The 25,871-nt window shown below is 47.4% G+C and overlaps 1 protein-coding gene across 1 annotated transcript in view; it reads left to right on the top strand.

Moving 5' to 3' along the window:
• The first annotated feature begins 14,699 nt into the window (after positions 1–14,699).
• Positions 14,700–25,871, top strand: part of COL15A1 (collagen type XV alpha 1 chain) — a 100,691-nt gene continuing 89,519 nt past the window's right edge. The window contains exons 1-2 of the mRNA XM_059142411.1: positions 14,700–15,095; positions 15,183–15,268. Coding sequence (XP_058998394.1) covers positions 15,085–15,095; positions 15,183–15,268 — 97 coding nt within the window. The 5' untranslated portion in view covers positions 14,700–15,084. The remainder of the gene's footprint in view (positions 15,096–15,182; positions 15,269–25,871) is intronic.

Raw genomic sequence — 25,871 nt, 5'->3', positions numbered from 1 at the left:
GAAGGTTGGTTAACACACTGATGACTGGGCCCCACCCCAGGATTACTGATTTAGTAGGTCTGCTGTGTGCATAGGGGAGTTTGCATTTCTTATGAGCTCCCTGGAGGGAGGGGGCGCGCGGATGCTGCTGGTCCAGGGACCTTACTCAGAGAACCATTGCACTATTTGTCAAGCCTCTTCCTTTGCAACCCTTGCTCATCAGACCCTGGGGGCGTGAAGATTCAGAGAGTGAAAAAGAGAAATCTGAGCAAACACCATTGGGTTTGTGAAAGGAAAGAAAGCATCAGTTTCCCAGGACTGGATCACGAGTTTCCACGTCATCCAGGGGTGTGTTGGAGCGCCAACCCCATTCCAGAAGGCCTCGCACAGAATCAATGAGCAGTTATGAGTCGAATTGGAGGATGAACTGACTGGTCGCCATGGGACCTCTGTAGGGACTTATTCATCCTAAAAGAATGCCTGACATTTATTCTGAAAGGCGTCTTTCTATAGACCCTCAATCCTTGTAGTACAAAATGGTATTTTTTTTCTAAATATATTTCAAATGTTTTCTAATTTATTCTTAGACATCTATATCAAGGGGACACGGTGCATTCAGTTTTTCAAGTCTTTGAGCATGGGCCATTGCAAAATAATAAGGGGAAGGGGGAATCAACACAGAGCTATTCACCATGTGATTTAAAAAAAAAAAAAAGGCAAACTTAAATCTGTCTTGGCAAAATCTCTAAGCTCTGAACATGTGACAACATTCCAGGGTTGACCCTAGTGTCCGAGGAGTTAAATTTTTCTTTACGCTCCCAAATCTTTGGACCTTAAGACCCTATCCAGTGGCATCTGACCTTAAAGTGCAATAAGAAAAAAGCTTGTTTTATTCATTCACTTCATTTTTATGAGGAGTATCACAAGCCCCCGTGGCAGGAATTCATAGTCTTGGCCACACGCTAGAGTCACTTGGGGAAGCTTCTAGGAATCCCTTTGCCTCTGGCCGTGCCTCAGACCATGCACATCAGAATGTCTGGGAGTGGGATCAGGCAGGAGTGTTTTTGAAAGCCCCCAGGTGAAGCCAGTGGCAGCCAGCACTGGGAAAGCCCAGCTCTAGGGCAAGTGAATTCTTGGTGAATCCCCATAGCCTTCCTCTGATTTTATACATTCTGTACATATTGACAAGGTGTCTTCTCTAAGTGTGGTACCCATATGCACCTTCACCATGCATATGCGCATGAACTCCATCCCTGTGCGTTGGTCCGCTTGCTCTCTGCAGTTTCCCTCCTGGTCTCGTTCACGTGGAATGATGTTGCAGTAGACCAGGGATGAACACAGATTCTTCGCTATTCCAGGGATGAACACAGATTCTTCGCTATCTCTCCCATTGAGAGATGGGGTCCAATTCCCTGCCTTTGAACCTGGGCTGACCTTAATGATGTGTTGACAAACTTCAGTTTGTGACAGAAGTGATGTTCTGGAACTTCTGAGCCAAGTTGCAAAAAGCCTTGCAGCTTTTGGCTAGGTATCTTTGAGCGCTTGCTCCAGGAGATGCCACCTACCACGTAAGAGCCCCAACCTTGCCCAAGAGACTGCCATACCAGAGAGGCTCAGTGTAGGAGCTGTGGCTGACACCTGCAGCCGAGCCCATTCTGCCAGCCACCCCAGGCATCAGGCACATGAGGGGATGCTTGGAGCCTCTGGATTCATTTTCCAGCCAAGTACCAGTGGGTGCCTTCAGAGGCCATGAAGAGCAAAAGCGTTTCCCAGCTGAACCCTGCCTAAATTCTTGACCCATAAAATCATGAAATACTATAAATTGGTGCTTGTTTCAAGCTGCTAGATTTTAGGATCGTCTGTTGTGCGACAATGGATAACTGGAGCAGGTGTCTTTATGTTTCCTTTTTTAAAAAAATATTGTTAAGAACTGTGTTCCTTTGATTTGCATTTCCAGTTTGTATTTTCCTAGGGATTTGGATTCGGATTTGCAGTTTGTTTTCACCTTTGCACACGGGCCTTGTCTTGTCCCCAGGTAGGACTTTGACTTCGGGTTCACACTTCCGTGGCACTCCCAGGTTGCTGAATGTCCAACGCCCAACCCACATGGCTATGACATGGGCTTCTACCCAGGAGATTTATACACAGATGAACTTGAATTCCTTTCAATTCTTCCATTATTCTAAGTGTCCTGGATGGTGGAGGGAGAAAATGAGTTTTGTTTTCTGAGTCCAACACTCACATCTATGGCATACTGAGTCCTACAGAAGAAATAAAAATGTAGAGAGATATGAAGCATCATTTCCAGGCTCCTTGACAAGAAGCCCCTTGTAAGTGGATCCTAGCAACCTAAAAACACAGAAATAAGAGACTCCGTAAACCCTGAATGCTTTCTGCAGTAATATAATTTGGGTGGTTTGAGCCTTGAACAAAACTGCCTTTTGCATGTATTATATATTTATTTTCTAAAACATGAAAGCATCCTAAAAGTAATAATTTGGGCACTGAGATGGGTAGTTTCCACATCTTAATTACTCCTGACTTCTACTAATGTTTCTTCCTACTTAAAGCATGGACAGCTTTTACTATCCCCACAGCCCATCACACTTTTTTTTTTTAAGGATTGAATTTTCGAAAAAGTAGAGATATAATAATGTTAGAACTATTCGAAAACAAGGGAAAATCTATATGCCTACCACTTTGACACAGTGACAACTATATTTTTATGTTCCTTTCCTGTTTTTGCAAGTCATATGTGTGCAAATATTGTTCAAGACTTTCCATACCCAGTGCTTTATCGTATTTTCTGTGATCCTTCATAAAGTCTATACCCATCATTTTTAATGGTTATAGAACATTTCTTCAAGGCTTATACCATAATTTACTTTACCATCCTCTCTTTCCTTTTTTGAATATTTGGGCTGCTTCCAGTTTTTCACTAAACAACTCTTTGATGAATATTTTTCTGCATATGGCTTTTTCCATATTTCAGGGTATTTTCTTAGGCTAGCTTCCCAGAAGGGGATTATTGAGTCGAAGTGTATGAACATTTTTATGGCTTCAAAGTATCTTTTGAAGAAGGTAGGTGTTCCATTTCATGAGGTTCACAAACATCAAAAAAAGGAAATTTGGCTTCAAGAAAATCCCTTGTAACACATGTATGTAAAACTTTGGGCAAAGGGCGGTTCTGATCATTTTTTAAGTCATTGAAAGCTTGCCCTTTTAAAGGAAAACAATTTAAAAGTTGTTTCTTATTTTATTTGTTTGTGATGAGAGTCTCTTCTGAGATGTTTTACACTGCTGAGCCTTTCTACAAAGAGCCCACACAGCACTGTCCAATGTTTTTCTCGAAGGCTCATGCGATCAGCATACCCATCAGCTATTTTCTCTGGGCGGATTACCTGAATTCTTCCAGGAATTTCTGCGGTGGAGAAGCTACTTGCTTCTTCACGAAATGGACCCAGATGAGGGGCTCTTGTTTTCTCGGTTCAGGGCCCGGCCTCCCTGTTATGGGCTACCTCTAGCATGCTGCCATCTCCTTGGGCTGAAGACACCAATGCCACCTCAGATTCCTCCTCCTAACCCGAAGACCACAGGCAGCTCTTGGAATTGGAGGTCCCATGGGCCCACCCCAAGCAAACAGCGAGGTACCTACATCAGCCATAGTCCCTCTTGGCACACGTTACTTGTGAAGTGCCATGTTGACGTGGTGAACAAGGCCTGTCGGGATTTCCTTGGACGCATGTGGTGATGAGAAGCTCCCATTGCCCGTGGATGTTCTGTGAGGCTCCTGCAGCGTCTCCTGGGAAGGTGAGAATCTCTCAGCTGTCTTGCCAGAGAGGTAGAGGGGCTGGTGTCCAGGCTTCGGAGGAAAGCCTGGCCGCCTTGCTGAGGGGATGGAGTGAAGAGAGAAGTGAGGCCAGGAGACCCAGGCTCTAATGTCAACTCTGCTCTTTCTTGACCCCCTGACCTTGAGAGAGTGAGTTGCTTACCGTGCTGAATTTCAGTCTTCTCCTCTCTGAGGTGAGGGTAAGAAGAGGTGCTTTGACACCTCCAAGGTTCCCGTGAGGCTTGTGTGAAAGAAGCGGCGAGGGAGCCATGAAGGCCCATACCTCGGTGGGTCGTCATAGTCTTGTTTAGATTGTGAGAACACAGACCAGCTCAGGCAGGTGCCAGCCAGCATTTTGTGTTATCTACTTTTTGGTGGCGAAACCTGAAATCTCACAGGTCCTTTGGAATGGGAGGCCTGGAAGGGTCGTGACCCCCCCAGGGACCGGAGCGGTGCAGGAAGCCAGGGGAGCGACGGGGCGTCCAGACCTGGTCAGCACAGGGGCCTGCGAGGTGAGTGTGTGGTCTTTATGCAATGACTGTACGTGCGAGAACACTGAGTCACTAAATCCAGGAAGCAGGGAAAACATAAACCAAGATAAGAAGGGACTGTCCACAAGAGGCAGGGGGAGGCCACTGTTTCTGAAGATGGCGTCTTTTCAACCACTTTAAAGTAATACGTCAATATGATGATAGGTAAGAGTGTGTTAAGAATTTTAGAGGGCGCGGCGGGAGGGAAGGGTCTGATTATTTAGTTTGTGAGGGTTGTCCGTGGTCAGCGGGTGGTTAAAGGGTAGTTGGTGGCCCTGCCTACCAGTGTCACAGGCCCCACTCCGGGAGCCTGGCCCTGCCCTTGGCCTTATGATTGGCGTCTATCCTTGCCCTTCTTCCCGCATGTTAGAACCTGGCCTGCTTGCAGGGCAGGGAAGTGAGGAACTGATTCGGAGAACCAGGCTGTTCATCTGATGGGGGCAACAGGCTCTGGTTCAGGAAAGTGAGAAACAGTCCGTTAAGCCCCCTTTGGCTTGATTCACAGCACTCACCCCACTCCACTGCCCCCCGGGCTGGTTCTGTGGGCCACTGGGAGGTAAAACCTTTGAATGGCTAGGTTCCCTCCATTCTCCCAGCCCGGGGAGAGATGCAAAACACATGGGCCGTGAGCCTCAGAGCGGGGCCTTCTGAAAACCTCAGAGCAGGGCCCTATGAAAACCACAGGCCTTGGTAATGGACAGTTGTTTGCATCTGGCTTTGGGAGACAGAGCAAGACTAGTTTGGCTCATCAGAAGTCCCTGGGGCTTTCACTTTAGTCCTGAGAGTTTGTAAGTCAAGTAGTGGGGGTGAGAGCAGATGACTCATGCTTACAGAGGGGTTCCTTCCATGTTTCATATTTCCACTCACTGGTGCTGATGAAGAATTTGGAAATGGGGGCGCCCAGGTGATTCGGTTGGCTCAGGTCATGCTCCCAGGCCTGGGATCGAGCCCTATGTCGGGCTCCCTGCTTCTCCCTCTGGCTGCAGCTCCCCACTCTGTCAGAGCTAGATATGGCAAATCCATCATTGTATGGGGCTATATTTCAACTGGAAAGTGTCCTAATGCACATAGTGCCAAGTTAAAGTTCAGGAAGCACATGTTAGGAGAAACAGAGATATTGAAACTTCAGGCCAATGGCAATGAAACTTTAGTGTGCAGAAGGTGGGTCAGAGAAACTTCTTAAAATTCCAGTTCCCAGGGTCTGCCTACAAACATTCTGATTTGGAAGGTTTCAGGTAGAGACTCAGAAGTTGCATTTCTAGCATTCTCCCACAAAATAATTCTGATGCGTGTAGGCCACAGGTTAAAAAACTCTGGTCTGGACCAAGGCTGACTAATGCAGAGTAGCAGAGCGAAATGCTCTAGGGTGGCCCTTAGAAAAGTGGGCATCTTACAAGAGTGAAACATTCATTTATTATTATCTTTCTGATTTGTAATGGTCTTGAGTCTGGGTATATGGGGGAACTTGGTAGGAGCCCCACAAGGCAGAGAGCTCACTGGACAGGGGTTAAGGGCACTTGGCCCTGGCTTAGCCCTAGGTTACTGGGGCCCTGGGCAAGCCCCTTTCTCTGTCTGGGCAGGAGGAAAGACTAGCTTGACAGTCTCTGAGAACTCTTCTAGATCTGATATTCTATTTTTTTTTAAAGATTTTATTTATTTATTTGACAGAAAGAGTACAAGAACAGGGAGCAGCAAGGAGAAGGCAAGAAGCAGGCTCCCGCTGAGCAGAGAGACTGATGTGGGGCTCGATCCCAGGACCTGGGATCATCACCTGAGCTGAAGGCAGAGGCTGAACCAACTGAGCCACCTAGGTGCCCCTTCTAGGTCCGATATTCTATGACAGTAAGTATGGGCTTTTATTTATATTGAAAAGACAAAGGCACTAAATAATAAAAAAACAGAAAATTGCTTAGTGACTGCCATGTGCCCACTCTATGTTACTATAGCAATTTTTTTCTTTTTTAAATATTTTATTTATTTATTAGAGAGAGAGAGAGAAAGAGAAATAGAGCACAAGTGGTGGGGAGGGGCAGAGGGAGAGGAAGAAACAGACTCCCTGTTAAATGGGGAGCTCGACATGGGACTTGATCCCAGGACCCTGAGCCAAAGGCAGATGCTTAACCAACTGAGCCACCCAGGCACCCCACTGTAACTATTTTTGAGGCATAGAGACGTTAAGTGACTTTCCTAAGGCCACACACTCAGTAAGAGACAATCCACGAATTTAAAGCTATACAGTCTGATTTTAGATAATCTCTGCTACTCACATGTCAGATGTTGGATGGAGTCCTTCTGTCCCTTGAAAGTGACCTTTGCCTCTGCCATTCTGTGGCAGAGCTTCTTTTGGAAGCTCAGAGTCACCCTCAGTATCTAAACAAGTTCTCAGAAAGCTGAAGTTCTTAGGCTTACCTCTGATGCCGAACTCCTGTTCCTGCTAAGTTCCAGTGATGGCTTATCAAGACATCCCATGTGGGCAGCCTTTGTTCTGTTCTGTTGACCAAGATATGGTATTCATCTCTCAGTCGATGTCCTTAAAATCCCGTTTTCACGAGGCGTTTATGTACTTGGCAAACTTGATGGAAGGCTTCTGTTCTTGTGGCTTCAGGAAGGGGACAGTCAGGAGGAGTTTCCATTGCTGGAATGCAAACAGCTACAAGCTGTACCTTAGCTTCAGAGTTTCTCCAAGGATCTGCGGCCAAGCCGGCTACAAATGTTTCACCGGCTGCGTCATCTACAGACTTTCTGGCCTCTGTGTGGGTACTGGTTAAAAGCTCTTATTCTCAGTTCTTAACCTGGGTTTCGGAACTCAAGTTCAAGGCAAAGACTTCTGTGCTAATTCGTTACAGAGTACAATCCCTGGAAGGAGGGGAGTGGGAAAGAATCAAGGAACAACAAAGATACTAAAGAGGTACCAAGTGGAAACGATTTCTTTCTCTTGAGGGACATTCTTTTAAGAAGCTGATCTGTAGGGTGGTTCATCTGGAAGAGGGAGGGAAAAATATCTATTCACTGGTTTCTATCTCCCATTGTTCAAAAGTCAGCCACACAGTATTTTCTTTGCATTTCCAAGTTGCTTGGGCACTAAGTGAATCCTGCGGCATCTCAGGCTTCTGCACGGAAGGAGAGGTCCCAAAGCAGAAGGGCGATACCCAGTCTGGGTAAAAGGCTGCCAGGCTGCATGCACGGTTGGCTGGAATCCTTGCAGAGGTGATGGCCGCAGTGAAGGCTGTGACTGGAGCACACGGCCACCTGGAGACAGGGGACACGGGAGGATTTGAAGTGGTGTGCTAGGGCTGCCGAATCTGGTCCACGCCTGTGCTTCTTAGGTTTGCACGTGCCCTCCCAGCAGATCCGGCTCTCATGCTAGGATTTGGGGCACCGATGTTGTGAGAACAAGATGTTCTCTTCAAGTGCAAGCCCAGCTAGTCAGAGAGTTTCTTTCAAGATCTCAGCCTTGATTGTTTCATTTGTCATCAGTATGGAATATGGAGGGGCCAGGAAATCCCCATGAAATCACTTGAGTTCCTCCCTACCCTCATAAGATAGCTGCTGTCACACTTATGGAGCCTGGTGGCAAGGACCAAGTGGAAGTCCTTAAAACTTCTGCCCTTTCTCCATCTCCAAGAGTAAATAAGAAGCAATTCCACCTCCCAAGAAGCATGGCAGAGATTAGACCCTCGATTAACATTTAAGTAGTGCAGACGTGGTGAGTCCCATTATACTTCCACTAATTCACCTCCCTGGCTCTTGCAAAAGGCAAATAGGTTGTGATGGGTAATAGTGGATTGCCATAAACTGGCCCAGGTGGCAGCTTCACTTGAGCTGTCATGCCAGATGCAGTGTCTTTACTGGAATATATCAACACAACCTTTGGCACTTGGGGCGCACCATGGTCTGGCAGGGGTAGGCATGATCCCCATCAGTAGGGAAAGCTGAAAGCAGTTTTCTTTCATATGGCAAGGAGAGTACTAGGTGTCTACTTCCCCCACCACCACCCAGGGCAGTGTTAACTCTCCTGGTCTCTATTATAATATAGCCCACAGGGACTCTGTCCTCCGGACATGCAACAGGTCGTGATGCTAGTCCCCTCTGTCGATGGCATTGTGCTGATTGGACCTGGTGGGAGGGAAATGACAACCACTTAGAGACTCTGTTTCGACACACGAGGGTGAGAGAGCGAGAGGTAAGCTCTGCCCCTGCCTTACCCTAGGCTCTCAGGCGGAAGTTTTGGGTGTCAGTCTGGCATTTGGGAATACATTCGCAGGAAGCAGGGGTGAAGGAAAGGGGAGTGAGGCACGGAAGGACAAGGGGCCCATAAGACGCATTAGATGAGAGACATCTGTCTTGGAAGACCACCTTCTGAGACACCTTACACACGGCTCTCTTGGGACAGGGCATCTGGGAGAAGTAGGGAGAGACACATATCTGTTGGCTTCCACTAGCAGAAAGTTCGCTTCCCAGGGAGTTATTTGCACATCATTTCCAGGTGGCCCATGCTGAGTAGCTCACACGTGTGGCAGCATCCATAGGGAACCCTGGGGCAAGGAGCCAGAGGTGTTCCATGGGAGCAAGGGGTATGGGGCACAGGGGACTCTTGGTGTCTCTATGCATTCCCACCGAGTGGGAAAGGGAGCTGGCTGCCAGTCATTGGCTGAGAGCTGCTCGGTCCGCGGCAGCTCCCAGCACCTCAGGTCCAGGCGGCCAGAGCAGGCTCCAGCAGCCAGAGAGATCGCTCAGGGAAAGGGAAGCAGGCCCAATAGTTGGGAGCCTTTGCCTATAATACACACAAATGTCAAAGGCAGAGGGTTCAAGGACCAGACACTGACGGTGGCTCTGAAGAACACCCGACACCCTGTCCCTCCTGGTCCACTTCCCTTCAGGATTGTCAGATTTTCAAATTCACCATTGTTGGGTTTTTTTGGTTGTTGTTGTTTATGGAGCCCTCTGTTCCCCCTTTGCACAACAGAACACATCAGAGGGGTCATCAGAGCCAGGCTCCTCGCTGGAAAGCAACTGGAGCCTTAAATAAGAGTCATTGCTTTCTCTTGATCACCCAAAAGGCTGCCCTCCTTGGTTATTCTAGCAAATTTTTTTCTAGTCAGCTAGGTAAGTTTATTCCCCTTTCTCTGCCCATGGAATCAGATGAGGATGCAAGCTTTGGGTGCCAGCAGGAACTCTGTCACCACCACTCCACAAGGGACGTATTATCCCTGCGTCCTGAAGAAGCAGGCTCGGGAAGACGTGTGCTATGAGCTTGGTAACTTCTTCCCAAACCCAAACTTGGGATGCTTCTCTCTGATTTTTGTACCCCTTCCAGCTTCTAGAGACAGTCTGGAGAATGTTTTTGGAAACTGTGTTTTCTGGGACACTTGGGTAGATCATGGGAAAATGGAACAACACATTAATTTTGCTGAGTCCTAGAAGAGCCAGGGACATAAGATCCCCACGTATCTACATGTCTTAATCTCTCAGGTTGTACTGAAGCCGTGGTAAACAATTTAAGACCCGCTTGGGTTTGACATGAAGCTTCCCCCTTGGCTATTTCTACCACTTCATCCTGAATGGAAGGAAATGGCTGAAACCCTCAAAACACAGTCTGGCAGGAGGCGAATGGCCTGGCTTGGCGTCCTACCCCCATCCCTCCCACACCTGCAGCTAGGACCATTTGGGTGCCCTGCACCTTCCCCTGAGCTCACAGTTCCCACTTCTAGGCCTAACTCCAAAACGAGAGCCCTACCACAGCCCTCTAGGACCTGGCTTCTTGGGTGAAGTAGGTACAAAATTAACAATATTCACATGCATTCAGTTCCAGGCATTTGTGCAGAAGAAATGCGCTTTGGAGATGTTCATCTTTAGGTTCCAGTGAACTGGATATTATCCAATATGTACGCAGAAGTTGCAAAATGTGAAATGTGCACACAAGACGCCCCTGCCAGAGTAGTAAAGGAATCTGCCACCTTACGCCTGCAGATCTTTCTCTACTTCCAACGTGGTTAAGTCCTGATAAGCCCAAGGTCCGTTGAAAATATCCTGAGTTGAAAATGCATTTAACGCATCTAACCTACAGAACACTGTAGCTTAGCTTAGTCTCCCTTAAATGTGCTCAGAAGACTTACATTAGCCTATAGTTGGGCGGAATCTTCTAACACAGAGCACGTTTTATAATAAGGCATTGAATATTGCATGTAACTTACCAAATACTTACTGAAAGTGAAAAAGAGGGTGGTTGCATGGGTCTGAATGATTATAAGTGTATGGGTTGTTCACCCCCGCATCGGGTGGCTGATGAGGAGCCACAGTTTGCTGCCATTGCCCAGCATCACGAGAGAGTATCAACCCCCATACATCTAGCCCGGAAAAGATCAAAATGCACAATTTGAAGTGTGGTTTCTATTGTACTGACTGCATATTGCTTTCATACCACTGTAGAGTCAAAAAACCCTAAGTCAAATTATTGTACGTCTGAGGCCATCTGTATGTACCTTGAGTTATGAATGAGACCACCGTTAAAGTCCACCAGGCAAAATGCAGCCGTGCCTTCATCCTTCCAGTAGCAACATAACAGGGGGACAAGGCTTGTTTCAAAACAGCATCTTAGTTTTCTTTTTTTTTCCCCCAAGGTAGATATTAAACATGCAGAAATATGTTCTTCCATGTCTTTCTTGAAATCTGACTGTATATTTATACATCTTTTTATTTTACCCATTTTTTATAGAGACATAAGCACTCAGTTCATTCTACTTTTTTCTTTTTCTTTTTCTTTTTTTTTTAGAAGAGGAGGGGTCCAGATGGGCAGTGGGAGAAGGAGAGGAAGAATCTTAAGCAGACTCCATGCCCAGCATGTAGCCTGATGTGGGACTCCATCTCACAATGCTGAGGTCATGACCTGAGTTGAAATCAAGAGTTGAGTGCTTAACCAACTGAGCCACCCAGGCACTCCCCACTTCTCTCTTTTTTATGAGAAAGGCAACGTGGATGTAATGGCAAATGATTCATAGCCTTGGTGTTGAGGAACAATAGGGAATAGTGGGGACTATGGCAAAGTGGAGAAGACAGCCTTACCTGAAGGCAACAGCCCCTTTTTAATATAGTCAACTGTTGGCACAGGGAATGCAGGCCCCATGTTGCCAGGTTTTCCAAAAATTTAAAAAGAAGCCAGAAATCTAGACTTTAATATAAAATCACATAATTACCCAATATTGTTAATTCAATTTTGATCCTGTCACCAGATAAGTCAAACAAAACATACCTGTAGGCCAAATTGAGCCAATGGCCACCAGTTCACAACACCTGGTTTTAAGTCAAATAGAACCACTGACCTAGCAGTAAATTGTGACTGATAGGGCTATTTCTAAGCAATGTAGAAATGTATTCTAAGTTTGAGTTCTAAGGAGGTCAATTCTATGTCCAGTTGATGTGATACTTTGTAAGCAATAGAGAAATAGAGAACTAAGAAAGCAAATTCCCTATGGTTGGTAATTCATACTAAAGTAAGGTATTCCCACACACAATGGCTGCAAGCGGGAGAGAATTCATATTCACAGAGAGTACGAACAGATGAAGAAAGAAGCCTGAAGCAGATGATTATGTTAGAATGTACTCTGCCTTGTGTGTTAGTTCTGCATGGGGCCATCCTAGCTCTACAGCTGCTTTGGAGGCTGGTGCCTTAGCCTCTTGAAGGCTGGGCTGGGGTTGGGGGGTGTCGTCTCTCTTCCAGCTACACCCCTTCCCAGAATCTCACCACCATCAATCACAGAAGCTACCACCCAAATGAGCATTATCTTGTGCCAGACACTCCGATAAATGCTGTGTATGTCAGAAACCTCTCCATCCTCCCAACAACTGATAGGAAGAATGCTTCATCATCTTTGTTTTACCAATTTGCCCACATTTCATATAGCTCCTTAGTAACAGAGCCAGGATTCACCGGGAGGCATGATCCCAGAACCCCAGTTCATAATTCCTGCCTTCTCTGGGACCTCTTATTTGTTAAGGGGTGTGTCTCTCTTGTGGCTGGGAATTCACCACCTTTAAGGATCTTCTGCAACACTTGAGGACCTTACCCCTGCTCTCCTTTTACGAATCTTCCTCCTCAGTTCTGGGACTTATCAATCTGTCACTTACTGGAGAGTTAACTTGTAAATTACTTGGCCTTTCTGAGCCTCGGTTTTCCCATCAATAAAATAGGGACAGGAGGGAGGTGGCTGGATCAGATTTCTCAGGGCTCTATGTAATGTTCCAGGATTCCAAATGTGTAGGGAATGCCAATGATTTCAAGGCCACCTTCAAACATATCAGTTGGCATGTCATAGAAGGTCTTGGCTCTGTAGCATTGCCTTGCCTACCATTCTGCTCTCCAATCCAGGATGTGTTTAGCCATTTGCTGCCTGCCCCCTCCTCGGACCCAGAGGCTGGTTGAACTTCACTTTCATCTTGAAACCTCTCCTGCCTTCTCCAGGCCATGTTGCTCTCTTCCCGTTCTGAAGGCCATTCACACGAATCCTAGCTGTGTACAGGTCCCAGATATGCAGCCCTTTATGGGGGAAAGAGCATCTTCCCGCATTTTTTTTTATCAACAGACCCACAGCCACTTGCCCACATCAGGACCATCGTGTCCACTATACAGATAAAGAAATTTAAAAACCAGAAAATGGCAGGATTTGCCCAACTTTATTCTGTAGCCCAGGCCAGAACTGGACTGGAAACCCAGCTCCTGATGGCCTCACTTCAGAGCCCTCACTGGCTGTGCAGGCATTAACCCTTTCATGCTGGGGTGCTGCATGTCTCCAGTGTGTCTAACCCTATTGTCATAGGTCCATAGTGTGATTTGAGTGGTGAAGAGCATGGGTGCCTGTCCCTGTCCTTCATACACTGGGCATGTTTTAAGCCTCGGCTTCCTCAGGTATGAAATGAGGATCATTGCAATCCTGCCTTTCCAGGGCTGGATTAAGCGAGATAACCCAGATATAGGCATCCCCTGCTTTACAAACGTTCACACTTTGCCACTTTGCTTTTATGAAAGACCTACAGGGGTACTTGTTTTCTGTAACTAAAAGAAATCCGAAGCATATTTTCACTTTTGGGGAGAAAAAGGGCAAAATGAAAATAGTGCTCTGTGTTTCGCAGGCAAGCATTACAGATGCAGCAGGGACCCCAAGCAGTGGGATGCCTCCCCTACCCCAACAAGCATCTCAGCATCAAGCTGCTGCTGCTTTGGACTGTATCTGTGAGCATCTGTGCTTTATCTCAATTTATTTTGGGCATCATTAGCATGATGGATGTGTCCTAAGGTGTCACAAAAGCCTAAGAGGGGTTATTTCTGGGGTCTGGGAACTCTCAAACATTTTTCTAGATAAATTAGTGGTAATTGCTTCTTCACCTTACACCATTTTGGCTCAGCAAAGATTTCATAGGCTCACTCTATGTTCTGATGGTGGGGGGGAACCTGTAAAGAATTTATTTAGTAAGGGTCTGGGAAATAATCAGCACTCCATAAATGTTAGCTACCATGTCTATCCCCCATCCCATCTCTGGGAGCTAACGCAAATTACTGGAAGTGAAAACCGGGAACTGACCACAGTGCCTTAGCCTGCTGTGGCTATTTGGTGCTTCAAGAAGAGAGGCCCCTGGGGCTTGCATGGCTTCAGAACTATGCAGGTCTCCACGGACCTCCATGATGCCTCCTTGTACCCCCAAATCTTGCTCTACTGTGCTCGCTGGTAATCATAATAAAAAGTCACCATTTGAGGGTTTAGCCAGTGCCAGGCCCTGTGCTAAGCTCTGTTCACCTGGGGCAGTCGCACACACCAGGGATAGATTTTGGAGGCTGAGCCTGGTTCCCCTGTCTCACATCATCACAGTGCCTGGAGTGGTCTCACCTGAGACCGCGCTCCTTCATTCACCCAATGTTTATTGGTATTTCCTACCACCAGGTACTGCTTTAACCAGATAACAAATAGAAATTCTCGCTGTCCTGAAACTTACATTCCCTGGCAGGGGGTGGAGGAGACAGGCAAGCTGTAGAGAGGAAAACCTTGGAAATTGTCAACATTTAAATTTTTTATTAGGATCATCTTTGCTGCATGAGTTTGTATGTAGCACCGAACCCCTAGAAACGGGGCCACTTCTGTGGGGTTCATGGGTCAGGCGTTCAGGGCCGGCACAGCTGTCAGAACTCGGTCCCGCTGTGTGATCTTGGTTGGACGTTCGCTCCATCTCTCTCAGCCTCAGTTTCTTCGTCCGTCATTGAAGAAAATCACAATGACTCCAGCCTCCCTGGGCGGTGGAGAGAATTCCATTGGCCCATGAAAGGAGAGCGCGTCGCCTGCGGGGCAGCCCCCACTGGGACAGACGTTAGAGCGGAAGGGAGGCAGAGCCCCGCGTACCCAGAGGAGCGCGGCTGTGGGGCTTTTCTTGAAGGTTACATAAGGCCGTCCCCGTGGTGGCCACGGCCGGGAGCGCGCGTCCGTCGAAGTGGGGAGAGGGGCGTGGGGACCGCGGCGGCGGCGGCGGGGACCCCCGGGGCGTGAGTGCGGCGCTGCTGGCCGAGGTGGGCGCGGCACGGCGCGCGGGGGAGCGCAGGGCGCGGCGGAGTCGGGTTTCAGAGCGCGGGTGACTCAGGGGAGCGACGAGGCTGCCCGCCGCCGCCGCTGCCCAGCGCCGCCTTTGTTCGCCGCAGGAAGGGCGAGCGGCGGCCAGCGCGCAGCCGGGCGCACGGTGCCTTCGGGGGCTCGGCAGGCCTGCGAGATGGCGCCAAGGTAAGACTCGCTTCCCCGCGCCCCGGTCGCTCGGCCCCTCGGCCCTCCCGCCCGCCTCACCTTCTCGCCCCCCGCCACCTTTTGCAGGAGGAACGCGCGCTGCTGGCGCCTGCTCTTGCTGCTTTCGATCTCCGCGCTTCTCCCCGCTGTCTCCCGGACCCGCTCCGCGACAGGTAAGCGACCCGGCCCGAGGGTGGCACCGTCTGCCTCCGCGCCCTCCGGGGAAGTTGGTTTTGGCGGCGGGCGTGCCTGCGGTGCGCTCTTCATTCCTGGACATAAAAGGGAGTCCTCGCCGCGCGGTGCGCACTGGCGGCCCCGCAGCTTCCCCGGGCGGTGCAGAGGATGCGAGGGGCCAGCGGGAGTCCCTCACCCGCAGGGCGGGTGGCGAGCCGTCCCGCCACTGTGGAGCTAATCGCGGCCCCCCGGATCGTAAGCACAGAGGGACATTGGAAGCACAGTGACAGCGCCAGCGGCTCCGCGGGGACAGTTAGCTCCAGCTCACCCAGCGCCCGCGTGCAGGTCGTGCGTGCTGGCTGGTTCATTGTAAGGGCAGGTCTGGTGCCCTCTCTGGACACAGGTGCGGGAGCGTGACCACCAGCAGGGACACCTGGCACCTTTGCCGCGCAACAAATAACGGGACCAAATTACCTCGATGTTTAACTTAGTCTTGAATTACCTAAGGGAGTCCCCCATCCGTCTCAGGCAGTGGTGCCATGGGTGATGAGAAGAGCTGGGGGTGGAGGTTCGGTTCCCCGAACCTCAGTTTCCCCACCAGAACCCAGAGGCGGGTGGATGACTGGTAGGGTCTGAGTTAAAAGATTTTTTTTTTTGGGGGGGGGGGGGTGCCTGGGTGGCTCAGTGGGTTAAGCCTCTGACTTTAGCTAAGGTCATGATCCCAGGGTCCTGGGATCGAGCCCCACATCGGGCTCTCTGCTCAGCAGGGAGCCTGCTCCCCCCACCCCCTCCTCTCTGCCTACTTGTGATGTGATGTGTGTGCCTGCGTGTGTGTGTCAGACAAATAAAATCTTTTTTAAAAAATGTAATACAACAAACTGAGGATTAAAATAAATAAATAAATAAATAAAATTGATTTTGGTTAAAGTGTGTTTTCAGGCTGTCTGGGCTTGAATTGTGGCTGAGTTAGGTGAACCAGCTCAGGACAATGAATTTCACGTCTCTGTGCCTCCGTTTACAGTAAAGGGCAATAATTAGACCACCTGTCCTCCTAGGGATGCTGCAAAGATTAAAAGAGGTATTAGAAATAATATGCTTTCCATACTGTGACCCATACTAGGCACAAAGTAAGTGATAGAACTTTTTTGATCCTTGAAACAGTTGTGTGAGCAAGCAATGAAGTCTGAGAGAGGCTTAGAAGTGGCCTGTTCCAAAGGCGGGATTTGTCCCAAAAAGCCCTGGGCTCCGGTCCTTGCTCCCTCAGCTCTTCTCCTTGCTGTGTTGTTGCGGAACTATGTTGGCCCAGCGGTAGCCTCCCACCCCTTTTGAATTTAGAAAATCAGTACTTAGCCTCAAGAGAAGAAATGTGTGAGAAGGGGAATCAACCTCCTTCCCTTTGCAGGAAACTATGGAGGGTGGCCTGGGTTAACTCTTTGTGTGCCAGAGGAAGCCTCAGACAGCCTAGACCATTGTCTACTTGGGAGCAAGACCTAAATTCAAAGACCACTTTTTCCTGCCCGAGCCTCCAGCCTGGCATTTCTTGCAGATCAAAGGGCAGCTGGAGCACAGCTTTGGCTTCTCAGCACCATGGCCCATGTCGAAACATTGCAATTTTCACGTGCTAGAGGATACTGCTGGCTCAGCGGCAGAGGGCAGCTTTATGTTGCGTGGTCTTTGTGAATTTTGCTATAACCCCACTTCCAAAAAGGAAGGAGATTCTAGGAAAAGAGACTTTGGTGTTTTTATTTCTTCTCCTGTGTTTGGAGGCTGGACTCCTTGATGCCAAGTCTGTTGTTAGAAACAACACAGAGGAAGTCCTGTTCCCATCCATAACGTAAAAAGGAAGTGCCAGGAAACCCTCAGGAGCCAAAAAAGGTCAACGAAAGGGCCATTTGCAACTGATGGGTACTAGGCGTCCCTCGGAGCCTCTGCAGAGACTCTTCCCAGACACATGAAATATCCTCCTGCAAACCAGATTTTGCATGCACTTTAATCAGGCCAACACTTAAACCGCTTTATACTTTCAGGCAGAGTTGTGAGCAGGTCTGAGTTACCTTCATCCAGTCCTCAGAATCACTGCAGAAGGCAGGGACCAGGACTGTTATTATCTTTGTGCTTTAATAAGGAAACCAAGGCCCAAAGTCTCAAGGCTTCCTAGCTCCTGAGGGTTTCCTGGCCTGCCCTGTTTAAAGGGACGCTTGTCAATGGGACCCTGTCCCCCACACCAATCCTTGTGCCCCAAACACATCATAGCCGAGCCAATAAAGTTACAGTGCCATCGGGATACCTCTCTTTTAGCAGATAGGGAAGTGGTTTGGGGGACAGGGGCAGTGGTTCCATAGGTAATTTGTTCCTGCTAATAAAATCCTGATAGATGCAACTTACTTAGATTTCTTTAAACTGTTTTACCATGAGATTTAACACCCATGCAGGAAAGTGCTCACAGAAAGTATAGCCCAATGATTTATCATAGATCACACATCCATATAACCCAGGTCAGGAAATAGGATAGGGGGCGCCTGTGTGGCTCAGTGGGTTAAAGCCTCTCCCTTCAGCTCAGGTCATGATCCCAGGGTCCTGGGATTGAGCCCTGAGCCCCACATTGGGCTCTCTGCTCAGCAGGGAGCCTGCTTCCCCACCACCCTTGCCCACCTCTCTGCCTACTTATGATTTCTGTCAAATAAATAAATAAATTCTTAAAAAAAAAAAAAAAAGGGAAAGAAATAAGATAGCCCTAGAAGTTCTCTTGCACCCCTTGGATGTGATTATTCCCTCCCTGCCCTCGAGGTCACCATCACCTTGACTTTTATGGTGATTGCTTCCTTACTTTTTAAAAATAACTGTAGTACCTAAGCATGTATCCCCAAAGTCTGCAGTTCCATTTGACTTGAGTTTGAACTTTACACATGGTATCTTTCACTGAATATTAAGTTTTTTTTTTTTAATATTAAGTTTTGAGATTCATTTACGCTGTTGTATGTGGCTGTAGTGAATTCATCTTTGTCGCTGTATCATTTCCCACTGGATTAATATGCTGTACATTATCTGTCCATTTTTCTCCAACAGGCTTTGGGGCATTTCCATGTTGGCAGATAGAGTGATGTGTTTCTGAACATTCTCGTACATGTGTCTCGGTGCACAGGGGCACATATACCTGTTGGTTCTGTGTCTAGGGGCCAAGTGCTGGGTTACGGGGTGTGCCGCTGAGGCCGAACAGACAATGCTAGCCCCGAGGTACATGGTCGCCAGCCTGTTGTAAGAGCCCCCACTTTTTCAAATCTCTAACAGCACTTGGTCTTGTCGCTGGGCTGAATTTTGGCCCTTCTAATAAGTACATTGTAGAATCTTACTGTAGTGCTCGCTTCGGCAGCACATATACTAGAATCTTACTGTAGTCTTCTCTTCTTCCTCAAGATTTTATGTATTTATTTGACAGAGAGAGAGAGAGACAGTGAGAGAGGGAACACAAGCAGAGGGAGTGGGAGAGGGAGAAACAGGCTTCCTACTGAGCAGGGAGGCCAATGCAGGGCTCAGTCCTAGGACCCTGGGATCATGACCTGAGCCAAAGGCAGGTGCTTAATGACTGAGCCGCCCAGGGACCCCTAGAATCTTACTGTAGTCTTAATTTATGTTTTCCTGATTATCAAGTTGATTGCCTTTCCATGTATTTTTTTTTGATCTCTGGTTATCTTCTCTGACTTTTTTTTACTAAGGTGAAATTCACATAACATGAAACTAGCCACTTTCGTGTGTACAGTTTGGTGGCAGTCTGTACATTCATATTGTGGTACAGCTTTTTCCTGTCTAGTTGCAAAATGTTTTCATCACTCCAAAGAGTGAAAAGTCTAATTTCTATTAAGTGGTCCCTGGCCATTTTCCCTAGGCTCACCCCACCAGTGCTAAGCAACCACTGATTTGCTTTGTGTCTCTATGGATATGCCTGTTCTATTTCATATAAATGGCATCAAATAACTTGGGTCTTTTGTGTCTGGCTTCTTTCACATAACATGATATCATTGAGAGATATCCATGTGTAGCGTGTGTCGGGACTTCATTGCTTTTTATGGCTGCGTAATATTCCACTGAATGGATATACCACTTTCATTTATCCATTCTTCTTTCAATGGGGACATTTGTGTTGTCTCCTCCTTTTAGCTATCATGGATAGTGCTGTTAGAAACATTTGTGTACAAGAATTTGAGTACTTGTTTTAATTATTTTGGGTATATACCTAGTAGAACTGCTGGGTGATGTGGTCATTCCATGCTTGGGTTTTGTAAAGATTCCCAGATCCTTCCGCAGTGGCTGCACCATTCCATAGTTCTCCCAGCAGCATACGAGGTTCTGATTTTTCCACATCTTTGCCAACACTTATTTTTTTTTCCATTTTTAAATTACGGTTATCTTAGTGGGTGTGAAGTGGCCCCTTCTTGTTGTTTTGATTTGCGTTTCTGTAATGACTAGTGATGTCGAGCATCTTCTCACAGGCTTGTTGGCCATCTGCAGATCTTGGAGGCAAATCTGAATGCTAATCAGAGCCAGTTTGGGATTTTCCTCTAACCACCTCACTCTCACTCATGGCCATCTGATGTGCTTTCTTGAAGGAGAGAGGAGTGGGGAAGGGTCCCACCTGAGATGTCCTGTCCTTGGCCTCCTGCCTCCCCAGGGTCATGGCCTGTAGTGAGCTACTGTTGCTTACACACCATTGGAAGTTGGGATGAAGATAAATGATGGTAGTGTTTTAATTACTGGCTAAACTTTTCGGGTTTATAGAAAGTGGGGAATGCCCCTGGGGGCCTCCTGTGCCGCCTGTGTATTTTTATGACAGACCTCAGATTGAGAACTGGCCGCAGAGCTACTCATAGCTTCCCATGTCATCTTAGGGTTTTATAGTCTCTTTGACTTAGCACAAGATGTGACTTCCTCTCTCTATCTAGAGACTGCCTTGCACTCTGTTTCTCTTGAAGGCCTAATGCTACTTACCAGTTTACATGGTACCCTGGTAGAGGCATCTTGCCAGATAAGCTTTCTCATCGTGGAATTCCCCACGACCTTCATCTGTCTCTCCTGGCGCCCCCCACTGTTCCCCCCTGCCCCCGCCAGTGTCAGTATGTTTGTCTCCCTTTTCCGTGGGAGCCCTTTGATGGTGTGGGTCATGCCTCGTTTGTCCAGAGTTGGCCACTTGGACTTCAGCTGTTTTGTCATTATTATGAACAGTGTTGCTGGGACCATCTTCTCATGAATGGCCTTTGTTTTCCTTTTGGATTTTTTTTTTTTTTTTGACTAGATTATCCTAAACAGAAGTGCCCATCAATGAACAGAAGTGGTTGGATAGTTCTTCTGTATTTAGATGGATCGGTCTTAGATACAAATTCAGTCATTCTCCTTTTAACTTTAATTGCTCTCACTGGGTTCTTACAGTACCTCAGAGGGGCTCATGTTCCTTGCTGCAGAGGGCCCTTTGTGGCCTTCCAGTCTCTCCAGTCGCACAGAGCTCCTACTGAGTTGGGCTCACATCAAACCACTTCTAGCTGGTGGAATAAGATATGCAATGATTCATCTTTGTGTCTCTGCCCAGGCTGGTTGCTCTTTGAGACTACCTTTCACCTCGTGCTCCTGACAGCCCAGCATTCATCCTTACCCATTCTCTTTGGGAAGCCCTCCTCCACCAAGCAGGTTGGGTGTCGTTCCTCTGGGCTGGCACTATTAACACTATTAACCCATTCCTCAGTCACAGGGCTTCTCAGATGGATGGTGACCACTGATGAAATCACTGATGAAGTCTGCCTTCCCTACTACACAGGAATCTCCAAGAGGCAGGGACTGGGCCTTTCCAGCTCTGAATCCTAAAACCTAGCCCAGGGTCTGGAATGAGGGTATATTATTGGGACTTTTAGTGTTTTTTCCTTTGGTAACTTTAATAACTAGTTATAAATTTATGCTAATGTCATTTTGCTCTTTATCTTTTTTTCATTATATGTAATTGCATAACAATTTGCTGTCTAGCTTATCCCCATTCATCGTATTCCTGATGGCCTCCATTTTGTCAGAAGTTGTACATTTATCTTTTCTTTGCTTGCTAAATATTGAGTTTATTTTCAAGGTTTCTTTGAATGTCTACAGCTTGATCTGCTTAAAATGGACTGTAAATTAGGTTAATCGCATAGATTTTGGAGTGTGTAATCTGAAGTCAGTTTTTTTCCAAAGTGGTACCCAGGATTCCCCAAAATACTAATTAAAATGTGAGTGATTTACCCATCATCGTGTTGCTTCTGGTTGCCATGTGATTTTTTTTTCTTAAATGATAGAAATTTTTTCTCAAATCTCTACTGTTGATCCCTTCTTGTGCGTATGTGTGTGCATGTTTTTAAAATCTCACTTGGTCTTGATAATTACTGCATTATAATATGTTTTAAAATCTGGTAAGGGAAGTCACCCCTGTCTCATTTATTAAGCCATACACTTTTTTAGTTCAAACTGGTGTATCACAGAATTTTCTCATGATATGATTTAGTAGTGGGAATGTCGAAGTGGTGATGGGTGGGTGAGGGTTATGAAAAGGGAGGAAGTCTTACAATAAGATTCAGCCGAAGACACTAATGTGCAATAAGGAGAATGGATGAGCAAATAAGGTTTCAAAGCCAGAGCAGCAGATCATGGGGCTTGAGATACTACTGTTGGCACAGAGCCCAGGGGAGCAGAGATGCATCAGAGGTGTTGGGAGGAGCGGGTTTGCTGACTGACCACCTTCTTCTGCCCCACCCCAATTCAAGAGAGAGAAAGTCTAGGGTTAGAGCAGAACCTGGAAGAAGATCCAGACCAATTATTGGGAAAGCTTTAATGAGGGAGATATGAGAATGGGGTTATTTAATGAGTGCATCCCACCTGTTATCCCCATCAGAACTCAACTCAGCCCAACCTAATCTAATACAACCCAACCCAACCCAACCCAACCCAGCCTGACCCAACCCAGCCTGACCCAACCCAACCCAACCCTACCCAACCCAAACGAAACCAATTTTATCCAATCCAATTCACTTTGCACTTGTTGCATGACATGGATGACTTGAAGGATTAGACAGAGAAGAAAACTCTTCTAGGGATCTTGGTATCTCCCTCAAATGAGCAGAACACCTGACTTCAGATATTAGGAGAGCCTCTTCCTGGGCTTGAGGGAGCTTGGCTAGAGTCTGATTTGCAGGGGGCAACTTTGCCCTAAACGTCTCCAGGAGTCACCCTTCCATCACTGAAGACTTGCATGAGGCCCAGCTTTAAATCCCCTCTACCGCCAGGAGGGCTTTTTCAATGAGTCTTTCTACAAAGTGAACATCTGTTGATGTCTTTGAAAAACTGCCATGTTCTGTGTTCATGCTACTATATAGATATATTTGTATCTATATCTATATCTATATAATATTTATATGTATAACATTTATATGTAATTATATTTATAGATATATAGATTTCTGTCTTCTCCCCATATTTCCTAACTGCCTGATCTCACAGAGGCCCTCTGGGATGTGTGATTGGTGTCAAAGAAGATGCACTGGTCCGAGTGATCATATCCTAGAGCGCCTCAGAGCTCAGTAGTAGTAGAGACCAGTGGGCAGCAGCTGACTTAACTGCTAGGGAGCCTATCCTGTGTGTCCTAATGCAGGTGCAGGCGAGCCTCTGCCTTACCAGAGTAGGGAATGTCCATTTCCACCAGCAGATGGGGTGGCAGGGAGAGGGAAACGGGTTTTGAAAGCTTTATTTTTTCAATTACACTAAAATAATGATAGTCAAAGTAATAGTCAGTGTAAAGATCTGGAGGATGGAGGAGTTTACAAAGGCCACATATTGTCTCATGACTCAGAGATAAATGCTGCCAACATTTAGTGGACAATTTTTCACAGTTATTTGCCTTAATGTGCGTATATGTTATAAAGAGAATAGCTCATTCTGTACATTGTGTTTCGTTGCTTGGCATTTTTTCCCCTTAATAATCATCTAAACCCTTCCTCTGGAGCATTAAATATTGTCTCTAACATCCTTTGTAATTGAAATAGTATTTCATTGTATGTACGTCCCATAATTACACTAGACCCCTTTTATGCCTTTAGACGGTTTCTGGTTGTTCGCTACTGTAAAAACTATTGTGATGACCCCATTCTTGTAGTTCTGTATTTGACCCTTTCCACAGTTATTCCCTAGCACAAATTCCTGAAGCAAATTGTTGGCTCTAGTGCATGCCCATTTTTAAAGCTTCTGTTGCATTCTTTGGAAAGGCAGTAGTGATTTCTCCTTCTCTCCAAAGCAGCACACAAGAGGAGCTCAGCTGGTCTTTATCCGCTGCTGCTACTTCTCTAATCCAAAGGGAGATGGGGCGTCTGGGTGGCTCAGTCCATTAAGCCTCTGCCTTCAGCTTAGGTCTCAATCTCAGGGTCCTAGGATCGAGCCCTGTGTGTTAGGCTCCCTGCTCAGCAGGGAGTCTGCCTCTCCTTCTCTGCCCTCTTCCTCTGTCTTCCCCTACCCCCACCCTGTGCGCGCTCTCTCTCTCTCTCTCTCTCTCGCTCTCTCTGTCTCAAATAAGTAAATAAAATCTTAAACAAAAGCAAAACAAAGGAGAAACGTGACAGCAGGGGGAGGGACAGTGCTGCATGACTGCATGTCTGCCGCATATTTCCCTTAGTTGAATGGAGTCGGCACTCCTTCCTCCCTTCCTGCTTTGTTCATTCATTTTGCACATGTCCTGTAAGGGCTGGGCGAGAAGAGGGTCTTTCTGGAAATTGGAATTCCAGGAATCAGGTCGTAAGGACCTTGGTGGTTCTCAACCTTGGCTGTACCTTAGAATCACGTGGAGATTCAGAACGAACACGATGCCCAGCCTTCCCCCATTCCAGGATGTTAGACCCATCCAGGGTAAGTTCGAGCCACTGGCAGGTTTTAAAAGCTCCTGGTGTGATTCTGGGATTCCAGGATTGAGAACAACTGGGGCAGCCCAAAGGCCTCCTTTCTGATGTGGCAATCCCGAGTCCCAGAGAAGAAAGTACTGGCCCGTGGTTGCAACACAGAGGAGGCTGGGCACTGGATCCCAGAGAAAGCCTCAGGGGGCATAGTTCAGGCAGATGAGCTCTGGGAGCCTGGGTCTTGGGTTCAGATCTCAGCTCTGCCGCTTCGCACTGAGTGACCTCTCTCTGCCTTACCTTCCTTAGCTATACATTGGGCTAAGAATTCCTACTCAGAAGAGTAAGGGGGTAAGCATCGGGCCTGTAATTGTTGATCCTTTCAGTACCTCCTTCCTTCCCTGTTCCCACATCACTGCGGGTTCCCCGAAGGCAGGAAACCTATTTTATTTATCCATGTTTCCTCAGCATCTGACATGGCACCAAACGGACACAATGAGCACTTGAGTCCATTAATGAATGAATCATTCAAAGCCTGAGACTGTGGAGATCTGAGTGAAAACCCAGCATTATGAACCCTTGACCTTAGCAAAATCTGTGTGTGTCCGCTGCCCTGTTGGGAGACCACCCGCAGCCATCTGCTGTGACAGAGGGTGCGGGGACCAGAGTAGGAGCTGTGGCAGGGACCCGGATAGAACAGATAGGTCAGGATAGAGTACGTGTCACCAGAAGAAAATGAAGGTAGGCTTTTCGGGTGCTGGGAAGTTATAACGATTATAGACTAGAAGTCCAAAGAGCCTAAACACTGGCGGACAAACTGAACTTCAATTCATGCCATTTCTACAGCATCACACCCAGAACTACATCTTAGCAATAGGCTTCTTCCATCTTTATTTTCAGCACATAGGTCTGTCTCCGCTACCCTTCGGTGTATCCTCCAGCTGTGGTCCACAGGAATCTTCTAGCTTCTCGCGGCTCAGATGTGGTCCCAGGACCAGCCGCAGCAGCAGCAGCAGCATCTCCGGTCCCAGCCACAGACCCAGTAAATCAGAATGTGCATTGTAACAGGCTCCCTGACGATGTGTGTGCACGTTAGAGCTTGAACAATGCTGTAACACCAACTCTAATCCTGTCACCCCGGCTTCAAACCCTTTGTCATGGGGCGCCTGGGTGGCTCAGTGGGTTAAGCCTCTGCCTTCAGCTCAGGTCATGATCCCAGGATCCTGAATCGAGTTCCACATCGGGCTCTCTGCTCGGCAGGGAGCCTGCTTCTTCCTCTCTCTCTTTCAGCCTGCCTCTCTGCCTACTTGTGATCTCTGTCTGTCAAATAAGTAAATAAAATCTTAAAAAAAAAAAATTAAAAAAAAAAACCAAACCCTCTGTCATCTTCCCATGACCACCTCCCATGGCCCTCCAAAGATGTCCATGTCTTAATCTCCAGAGCCAGTGAATATGTTTGGTTGCATGGTGTAGGAGAAGTAAGGTTGTAGATGGAATTCGGGTTGTTGATCAGCTGACCTTAAAAGAAGTTCCTGGAAAAAAGAGGGTCCTGGAAGATGCTCGTGGGCCCAGCATAATCACAAGAGTCCTTAAGTGTAGAATCAGGGGCAGTAGAGGAGGTCAGTAAGATGCAACATGGGAAGAACTTGACCGGCCTTCTGTGCTGATGCTGATGACGCCGGAAGGGACCACGAGCCAAGGAACACAGGTGGCCTCT

Source organism: Mustela lutreola, chromosome 12 (assembly GCF_030435805.1).
Source record: "Mustela lutreola isolate mMusLut2 chromosome 12, mMusLut2.pri, whole genome shotgun sequence".
Taxonomy (NCBI): domain Eukaryota; kingdom Metazoa; phylum Chordata; class Mammalia; order Carnivora; family Mustelidae; genus Mustela; species Mustela lutreola.
The sequence above is the reverse complement of the archived record's forward strand: the minus strand, read 5'-3'. Positions and strand labels throughout refer to the sequence as shown.